General features: G+C 44.6%; 1 protein-coding gene across 3 annotated transcripts; it reads left to right on the forward strand.

Annotated features, from left to right (window-relative positions):
• The first annotated feature begins 13 nt into the window (after positions 1-13).
• LOC139379619 (solute carrier family 35 member E3) lies at positions 14-7,938 on the forward strand. Of its 3 annotated transcripts, none has more exons than XM_071122420.1 (6): positions 14-777; positions 5,170-5,280; positions 5,575-5,733; positions 6,755-6,837; positions 7,147-7,512; positions 7,555-7,938. In XM_071122420.1, the coding sequence occupies exons 1-5, from the start codon at positions 376-378 to the stop codon at positions 7,331-7,333; spliced, it is 942 nt and encodes a 313-aa protein (XP_070978521.1). In that variant the 5' UTR covers positions 14-375; the 3' UTR covers positions 7,334-7,512; positions 7,555-7,938. The 3 variants fall into 3 exon arrangements, with proteins under 3 accessions (XP_070978521.1, XP_070978520.1, XP_070978519.1); XM_071122419.1 differs by having other exon boundaries at positions 7,147-7,491; XM_071122418.1 differs by having other exon boundaries at positions 31-777; positions 7,147-7,449.
• Positions 7,939-9,776: the final 1,838 nt, after the last annotated feature.

A 9,776-nucleotide genomic window follows, 5' to 3' on the forward strand; every position in this document is an offset into this window, starting at 1 on the left:
AGAACACGGAAGTAAAGGTCGCATTATGACGTCACTGCTCCCGTTAAGTTTGCAACCAGGCTCTTATTTTTTCCTGTATGATCCACATGCGATGGTATGAAAAGTATGAAAGTTGTACAACGCTAACTGTACACGCAGGACTGAAATACTCTAGAATGTAATGCCACTGTATAGGCCCTGTAATTTTTTACGAAAGGGGATGTATGCCCGATCAAGTCGGTAGTGTCGAAGCCTGGAGAGACCCCCGCAACTTTTCCTGATGTGTGGCAGAGGGTAGACATTTTTTTTTGGTTTACATTAGCTACCTAGCTTCATACTATACAGTACTACTGAAACCTGTATGTAGAATTTTACAGGACAGTTCTCAAGACGACCATGGCTAACCGACTGTCAGACCTTTTCTCGAACAGCCGTCTCGTCATTGGATTATTGGCCAATTTGCTGTCATCGATATGCATCGTTTTCATCAACAAATGGATCTATGTTCACTATGGCTTTCCAAACATGACTCTAACTCTGATTCATTTCGTTGTGACATGGCTTGGACTATGGGTATGCCAGAAGATGGACATATTTGCGCCAAAGAGTCTCCAACCCACCAAAATTATCTGGCTCGCTCTAAGCTTCTGTGGCTTCGTGGCTTTCACCAATCTGTCTTTACAAAACAACACCATCGGTACCTACCAGCTGGCCAAAGCGATGACAACTCCTGTGATCATTGTCATACAGACAATGTACTACAAGAAGACATTCTCCACCAAGATCAAGTTGACTTTGGTAGGTAGGTAGGGGGGGTTTGCAATGTACAAATGCTGTCTGCTACAAAGTATCTAGAATTCCATGCAGAATGGCAGATTGGCATTTATTGAGAATTCACTTTTTTTTAAATATAAAATACTTTTCTAATTGTACAAACATAACGGAAGTTGAATTATACACAACCAAGCACACAAGTTTTAGGAAAAATAAACTTTTACAAACAGAGGTCTTATATACATTAAATGATGCATATCATGTATGTTTCAAATGTAGTAGTGAGTTTCAGGGCATGTTTTTTTTTAACTCATCTTAATGATTGCAAAATAAAAAGATAAAGCTCTCTTTCAAAAAATAAATAAGAAGGAATAGTAGCCTTCAAAAATCTGCATTTTGTGTATAAAGAATTTCAATAATACAATAAAATGATTGACCAGGAAATTGAATTCATTATCATCTTGGAATAAACCAAATTTGACATCATTGTATGTGAAATTGGCAATATTAATATTATATAACTAGCATGCTAGCAGATATCCATAGACTTCTAGTCATTACGCCTACTAGCATGCTAGCAGATATCAATAGACTTCTAGTCATTACACCTACTAGCATGCTAGCAGATATCCATAGACTTCTAGTCATTACACGTACTAGCATGCTAGCAGATATCCATAGACTTCTAGTCATTACACCTACTAGCATGCTAGTAGATATCCATAGACTTTTAGTCATTACACCTACTAGCATGCTAGCAGATATCCATAGACTTCTAGTCATTACACCTACTAGCATGCTAGCAGATATCCATAGACTTCTAGTCATTACACGTACTAGCATGCTAGCAGATATCCATAGACTTCTAGTCATTACACCTACTAGCATGCTAGTAGATATCCATAGACTTTTAGTCATTACACCTACTAGCATGCTAGCAGATATCCATAGACTTCTAGTCATTACACCTACTAGCATGCTAGCAGATATCCATAGACTTCTAGTCATTACACCTACTAGCATGCTAGCAGATATCCATAGTCTTCTAGTCATTACACCTACTAGCATGTTAGCAGATATCCATAGACTTCTAGTCATTACACCTACTAGCATGCTAGCAGATATCCATAGACTTCTAGTCATTACACCTACTAGCATGCTAGCAGATATCCATAGACTTCTAGTCATTATGTTAGCAACTTCCTTCAAACTGCACGCATTATACATACATATGGTGTCCACCAGTTCATCTGACTCTGGGGAAGTAGATGATAAAGGGCATCATTGACTAAATCCTGAAGTACCCCTTTAAACCAGGGCTCCTGAGTGGCACAGCGGTCTAAGGTACTGCATCTCAGTGCAAGAGGCATCACTACAGTCCCTGGTTCGAATCCTGTGTTCCTGTGTGTCTGTATCACATCCGGCCTTGATTGAGTGTCCCATAGGGTGGCGCACAATTGGCCCAGCGTCGTCCAGGTTTGGCCGAGGTAGGCCGTCATTGTAAATAAGAATTTGTTCTTAACTGACTTGCCTAGTTAAATAAAGGTTAAATAAATAAAAAACCTAATCCTAACTTTTAAAATGTATTTTTATGGTTACAGTAGTCTGTCTACTAGGTGCCCATAATGTTAGGTGATGTGTGTCTGTCTACTAGGTGCCCATAACGTTAGGTGATGTGTGTCTGTCTACTAGGTTCCCATAACGTTAGGTGATGTGTGTCTGTCTACTAGGTGCCCATAATGTTAGGTGATGTGTGTCTGTCTACTAGGTACCCATAATGTTAGGTGATGTGTGTCTGTCTACTAGGTACCCATAACGTTAGGTGATGTGTGTCTGTCTACTAGGTACCCATAACGTTAGGTGATGTGTGTCTGTCTACTAGGTGCCCATAACGTTAGGTGATGTGTGTCTGTCTACTAGGTACCCATAACGTTAGGTGATGTGTGTCTGTCTACTAGGTACCCATAACGTTAGGTGATGTGTGTCTGTCTACTAGGTACCCATAACGTTAGGTGATGTGTGTCTGTCTACTAGGTGCCCATAACGTTAGGTGATGTATGTCTGTCTGCTAGGTGCCCATAACGTTAGGTGATGTGTGTCTGTCTACTAGGTGCCCATAACGTTAGGTGATGTGTGTTCCTGTGTGTCTGTCTACTAGGTGCCCATAACGTTAGGTGATGTATGTCTGTCTGCTAGGTGCCCATAACGTTAGGTGATGTGTGTCTGTCTACTAGGTACCCATAACGTTAGGTGATGTGTGTCTGTCTACTAGGTGCCCATAACGTTAGGTGATGTGTGTCTGTCTACTAGGTACCCATAACGTTAGGTGATGTGTGTCTGTCTACTAGGTGCCCATAACGTTAGGTGATGTGTGTCTGTCTACTAGGTGCCCATAACGTTAGGTGTTGTGTGTTCCTGTGTGTCTGTCTACTAGGTGCCCATAACGTTAGGTGATGTGTGTTCCTGTGTGTCTGTCTACTAGGTGCCCATAACGTTAGGTGATGTGTGTCTGTCTACTAGGTACCCATAACGTTAGGTGATGTGTGTTCCTGTGTGTCTGTCTACTAGGTGCCCATAACGTTAGGTGATGTATGTCTGTCTGCTAGGTGCCCATAACGTTAGGTGATGTGCGTCTGTCTACTAGGTGCCCATAACGTTAGGTGATGTGTGTTCCTGTGTGTCTGTCTACTAGGTGCCCATAACGTTAGGTGATGTGTGTTCCTGTGTGTCTGTCTACTAGGTGCCCATAACGTTAGGTGATGTGTGTCTGTCTACTAGGTACCCATAACGTTAGGTGATGTGTGTTCCTGTGTGTCTGTCTACTAGGTGCCCATAACGTTAGGTGATGTGTGTCTGTCTACTAGGTACCCATAACGTTAGGTGATGTGTGTTCCTGTGTGTCTGTCTACTAGGTACCCATAACGTTAGGTGATGTGTGTTCCTGTGTGTCTGTCTACTAGGTGCCCATAACGTTAGGTGATGTATGTCTGTCTGCTAGGTGCCCATAACGTTAGGTGATGTGCGTCTGTCTACTAGGTGCCCATAACGTTAGGTGATGTGTGTTCCTGTGTGTCTCTCTACTAGGTGCCCATAACGTTAGGTGATGTGTGTCTGTCTACTAGGTACCCATAACGTTAGGTGATGTGTGTCTGTCTACTAGGTACCCATAACGTTAGGTGATGTGTGTCTGTCTACTAGGTGCCCATAACGTTAGGTGATGTGTGTTCCTGTGTGTCTGTCTACTAGGTGCTCATAACGTTAGGTGATGTGTGTCTGTCTACTAGGTACCATAACGTTAGGTGATGTGTGTCTGTCTACTAGGTACCCATAACGTTAGGTGATGTGTGTCTGTCTACTAGGTACCATAACGTTAGGTGATGTGTGTCTGTCTACTAGGTGCCCATAACGTTAGGTGATGTGTGTCTGTCTACTAGGTGCCCATAACGTTAGGTGATGTGTGTCTGTCTACTAGGTACCCATAACGTTAGGTGATGTGTGTTCCTGTGTGTCTGTCTACTAGGTACCCATAACGTTAGGTGATGTGTGTCTGTCTACTAGGTGCCCATAACGTTAGGTGATGTGTGTCTGTCTACTAGGTGCCCATAATGTTAGGTGATGTGTGTCTGTCTACTAGGTACCCATAACGTTAGGTGATGTGTGTCTGTCTACTAGGTGCCCATAACGTTAGGTGATGTGTGTCTGTCTACTAGGTACCCATAACGTTAGGTGATGTGTGTTCCTGTGTGTCTGTCTACTAGGTGCCCATAACGTTAGGTGATGTGTGTTCCTGTGTGTCTGTCTACTAGGTACCCATAACGTTAGGTGATGTGTGTCTGTCTACTAGGTACCCATAACGTTAGGTGATGTGTGTCTGTCTACTAGGTACCCATAACGTTAGGTGTTGTGTGTTCCTGTGTGTCTGTCTACTAGGTGCCCATAACGTTAGGTGATGTGTGTCTGTCTACTAGGTGCCCATAACGTTAGGTGATGTGTGTCTGTCTACTAGGTACCCATAACGTTAGGTGATGTGTGTCTGTCTACTAGGTGCCCATAACGTTAGGTGATGTGTGTCTGTCTACTAGGTGCCCATAACGTTAGGTGATGTGTGTCTGTCTACTAGGTACCCATAACGTTAGGTGATGTGTGTTCCTGTGTGTCTGTCTACTAGGTACCCATAACGTTAGGTGATGTGTGTCTGTCTACTAGGTGCCCATAACGTTAGGTGATGTGTGTCTGTCTACTAGGTACCCATAACGTTAGGTGATGTGTGTCTGTCTACTAGGTACCCATAACGTTAGGTGATGTGTGTTCCTGTGTGTCTGTCTACTAGGTGCCCATAACGTTAGGTGATATGTGTCTGTCTACTAGGTACCCATAACGTTAGGTGATGTGTGTTCCTGTGTGTCTGTCTACTAGGTGCCCATAACGTTAGGTGTGATCCTCAACTCCTACTATGATGTGAGATTCAACCTCCTGGGGATGGTCTTTGCCACACTAGGAGTGTTCGTCACCTCCCTCTATCAGGTGGTAAGTAGTGATGCTTTGAAGTGCATTTGGACTTAGTGAACAAATGGCACCCTATTCCCAATGAGTCCTGGTCAAAAGTAGTGCACTTGAAAGGGAATATGGTGCTAGTTGGGATGCGGACAGACTAGAACACGTTAGTGGACTTTCTTGTCTTATTCATACCTTCTATTATCAAGGTGTATTGTACTATTATCTCAGGCCTCATAATTGATTGATGATACATCTCTCTCCCTCTCTCTCTCCCCCCCCCCCCCCCCACCTCCCTCTCTCCCCCCCCACCTCCCTCTATCTCAGTGGGTAGGTGTGAAACAGCATGAGCTCCAGGTTAACTCCATGCAGCTACTCTACTACCAGGCCCCCATGTCCTCTGCCTTCCTCCTCTCCCTCGTGCCCTTCTTCGAACCTCTCTCTGGGGAGGGGGGCATCTTCGGACCCTGGTCCTTCCCAGCACTGGTAAGAGACAGAGAGGGGGGGGGGGGGGGGGGGGGGGGGAGAGACCACCAATCAGATCTCAGCGTTGACTCTGTCACTGAGAGTTATTCTACAGTTTCCTCTCTCTCTCTCTCTCTCTGAGACACACAGGGAAACATACTGTTGGAAGAACTCTGCATTGTGAGTCTGTTCAGAACCCGATGAATGTCATGGCCTTGGTTTGGTTCAGGGATGGTGAAGTTGTAATCCCACGACCTGACCTCATACTGCATGACTGGGGTTAAAGACTTTAAGACCAGGCCTAAGCAGACGGGCCAAAGAAACAATCAGCTCTTTTGCATGCATGTAAGGTTAGAAGGGGGGAAGAGACTTTGGGGGAATTCCTGGCTTAGCCTAAATATTCAAATAGTCTTATTTTGTTAATGTAAATTATTTTGAGAGAAAGAGAGAGAGAGAGGTGTTTCATACTTTCAGTTTGTCTTCAGAATGAGTGAGAGACTACATCCTGTGATGGATTTACTCAGATGAGATGAGTCACTGAAGACACACAAAGCACTAGGTCCTCTACGAACATGTCAAAGCATGTTCAGCTGTGTGTGGCCTGTCGTCTGCCCAGCAACCAAACCTGCCACTCGGTCAACGGAGCTCAATTCAACACCGTTGTTCTGACCCCTAAGGTCTTACAAGCCTCCACTTCCACCCCCTGGAGATAGACTAGTTATAGCAAACAGTGGTAAAATACTGATGTTGCTAATGCTGCTAACATGCTACTGTGCTGTTGTTACCTTCAGGCCATGGTGATGCTAACATGCTACTGTGCTGTTGTTACCTTCAGACCATGGTGATGCTAACATGCTACTGTGCTGTTGTTACCTTCAGACCATGGTGATGCTAACATGTTGTATCTCTCCTTCAGACCAGGGTGATGCTAACATGCTACTGTGCTGTTGTTACCTTCAGACCATGGTGATGCTAACATGCTACTGTGCTGCTGTTACCTTCAGACCATGGTGATGCTAACATGTTGTATCTCTCCCTTTAGGCCATGGTGATGCTATCTGGCCTCATAGCCTTCCTAGTCAACCTGTCAATCTACTGGATCATAGGGAACACCTCTGCTGTCACGTATCCTTTTGTTCTGGCTGGAGGTCAAGGGTCAACCAATAGGACTGTCTCAAAATGTCAATTAATCTGTCCGTCGATTCCTCACATGGTCTCTCTGACTCAAAACTCATTGGAGAATAAGGTCAGAGTGGAGGGACCTTTGACCTTCTCCTCCAATATTGTTGATAAGAAGGCGGAGATATGATATGAGGAATCACCATGACAACTAGTATAACTCTGGGGTCTATATTACGAAGGTGTGTATGTGATAAATTACAGATTCACTGTGTGCTCCTTTTTTTATTTGCCCTTAACGGTGAACTCCTACAGCTACAACATGTTTGGCCACTTCAAGTTCTGCATCACCCTGTTGGGGGGCTATGTTCTCTTCCAGGACCCCCTGTCTCTAAACCAGGGCCTGGGCATCCTCTGTACCCTCACTGGCATTCTCTCCTACACCCACTTCAAGTTGGCAGAGCAGGAGGAGGGCAAAAGCAAGCTGGTCCAGAGGCCATGATAGGCCCACCGGAGTGCCAATCCATAGAGGCTGCTACTCTCATTGGTTGCTCGACAACTCACTGGTTCCCTAGGACTGTTTGAGGGAAGGGCCAGGTTGGAATCATAGAACTAGAGGTTGGAATCATAGAACTAGAGGTTGGAATCATAGAACTAGAGGTTGGAATCATAGAACTAGAGGTTGGAATCATAGAACTAGAGGTTGGAATTATAGAACTAGAGGTTGGAATCATAGAACTAGAGGTTGGAATCATAGAACTAGAATTCTATAGTTGGAATGTGATTGTTGAGTGAAAGGGGAACTGGCCAAACAGTGAGATAAAGGGAGATAGTTCTGGCAGGGAACACTAATGATGACGATGATAATACACTGTTAAAGGAGTGGAATGTATATTGTATTGGAAGATGTGGGAGCTCAGCAAGCCTAGTATTAACATAGTTTTTGCATTACTCAAGATGCTGTCTTATATTCCAGTATTTTTGCCGGTACGATTAAAGAGAGGACAACTTGCTCTTAACAATGTCCAAATGCTGAAGATACTTTTGCATTATTGAATGATTCTTATTTTTTTTCATACTGTGGTCTTCAATAAATTGTATTTTATTTATGGTTTTTGTCTCATTTAGGAAGCTTGGGGAAGTTACCTGAACCTGCCACAGAACATTGAGAGGCCCATTGACAGCTGTATGAATGGAGGTTAGGTAGGGCTACCACTCATTGTGGTCATAGAGAAAAGAAAGGACTCGGGAGGGAGGTGGGGGGAGAGAGGGAGGGAGGTGGGGGGGAAGAGAGGGAGGGAGGTGGGGGGGAGAGAGGGAGGGAGGTGGGGGGGAGAGAGGGAGGGAGGTGGGGGGGAGAGTGAGGGAGGTGGGGGGGAGAGTGAGGGAGGTGGGGGGGAGAGAGGGAGGGAGGTGGGGGGGAGAGAGGGAGGGAGGTGGGGGGAGAGAGGGAGGGAGGTGAGGGGGGGAGAGGGAGGTGGGGGGGGGGGGGGGGGAGGTGAGGTGGGGGGGGAGAGGGAGGTGAGGTGGGGGGGAGAGGGAGGTGGAGGGAGGTGAGGTGGGGGGGGAGAGAGGGAGGTGAGGTGGGGGATAGTACTGCTCTCAACCTATTTATGTCAAAGGTTGCTGAAGTGAATAATGCACATCTCAAATACTTTCTAATTACAGATTGTTTCATGGAAAAAGGACTAAATCACATTCTTTGTTGAACATTCTGATTGCTGCTGGGACAATCCTGAGAAACAAGTACATACAGATTTTTTATTTATTTCACCTTTATTTCACCTTTATTTAACCAGGTAGGCCAGTTGAGAACAAGGTCTCATTTACAACTGCGACCTGGCCAAGATAAAGCATAGCAATTCGACCCAATACAACAACAACAGAGTTACACATAGGCTTGCCCTTTACAAGTTAGTCAACATGATATCATACAGGTCTGGAATAAGAGTTGGGTCGTTATTCATTAGTGCACACTGTAGCAAAACGTTTTGCAACAGATAATCCAAAACTAAGCGTTTCTTACTGGACAAGTTCAGTTATTCCTTCCCTGTTTCAGTCTGTTTTCTTATGTTTGGCGTCTAGTGAATTACGAACCTGCGATGGGAGTTGGTGTGGGGACGAGACGGATCTAGGTGGGGTACTGTGCTACAAGGTACAGGCAGTTCCCTGGGTCTCAGACAGTGGCCTCAGTGTTCTGCTGTCTGCTCAGCCTCTCTAGGTTCACAGGCCTGCCATTGTGGCTCAGTGTAGTAGTGTGTACACACCCAACCACCAGAGGCCATCAAAAACACACACGAGCCAAAATAACAAGCACATATCTGTGGTGGCACAGAACTTCAGCCTGCGTCCCAAATGCCACCCTACTCCCTATATAGTGCACTACCTTTGACAAGAGGCCCGTGGGGAAGTAGTACCCTACTAGAAAGGGAATAGGATGCCATTTGAGACACGGCTTCCACGTTCAGTGTAAACTGGAACTGAATGGTTACGTGGCTATTTACAACTCTTCAACGTTAGCCTATCCCGCTCATTTGCAAGGTCGATGAAGCCGGTGAGAGACGTGCCGTGAGGCTGATGAGACGGCATCATGTAACATTATTTAGTATTTATAGAATTATTTCCAGTCGTCAGAGACACATCCACTAAATCTAATCACAATGTCCATTACTTTACAAAATTCTATAATCATAATCCCATTTGTTGAAGCAAGTGGATAACTTGACTTTAAATCGTAAAACTTTAATGACTTTAATATTTTTAAGACATTCAGGCTAAATCCAAATGTGTGTTAAAAATGGTCTTTGTCATTCCATTTGTACTAATTAGAAGTTTATAAAAGGCTTCATAACACTTATCTGAGGTTATAAGGCTTCATAACACTTATTGGAGGTTATAAGGCTTAATAACATGCCCTGACATGTTGAGGCTCTGAAAGAACATGT

Source organism: Oncorhynchus clarkii, chromosome 21 (genome assembly GCF_045791955.1).
Source record: "Oncorhynchus clarkii lewisi isolate Uvic-CL-2024 chromosome 21, UVic_Ocla_1.0, whole genome shotgun sequence".
NCBI classification, from domain to species: Eukaryota; Metazoa; Chordata; class Actinopteri; order Salmoniformes; family Salmonidae; genus Oncorhynchus; species Oncorhynchus clarkii.

What these genes read in the sequence shown, in the direction of transcription:
- LOC139379619 (XM_071122420.1), top strand. Translation starts at nt 376, where the DNA reads ATGGCTAACCGACTGTCAGACCTTTTCTCGAACAGCCGTCTCGTCATT. An exon ending in TCACCTCCCTCTATCAGGTG is followed by an intron (nt 5,281 to 5,574) that starts GTAAGTAGTGAT and finishes CCTCTATCTCAG; the next exon opens with TGGGTAGGTGTGAAACAGCA. An exon ending in CCTGGTCCTTCCCAGCACTG is followed by an intron (nt 5,734 to 6,754) that starts GTAAGAGACAGA and finishes CTCTCCCTTTAG; the next exon opens with GCCATGGTGATGCTATCTGG.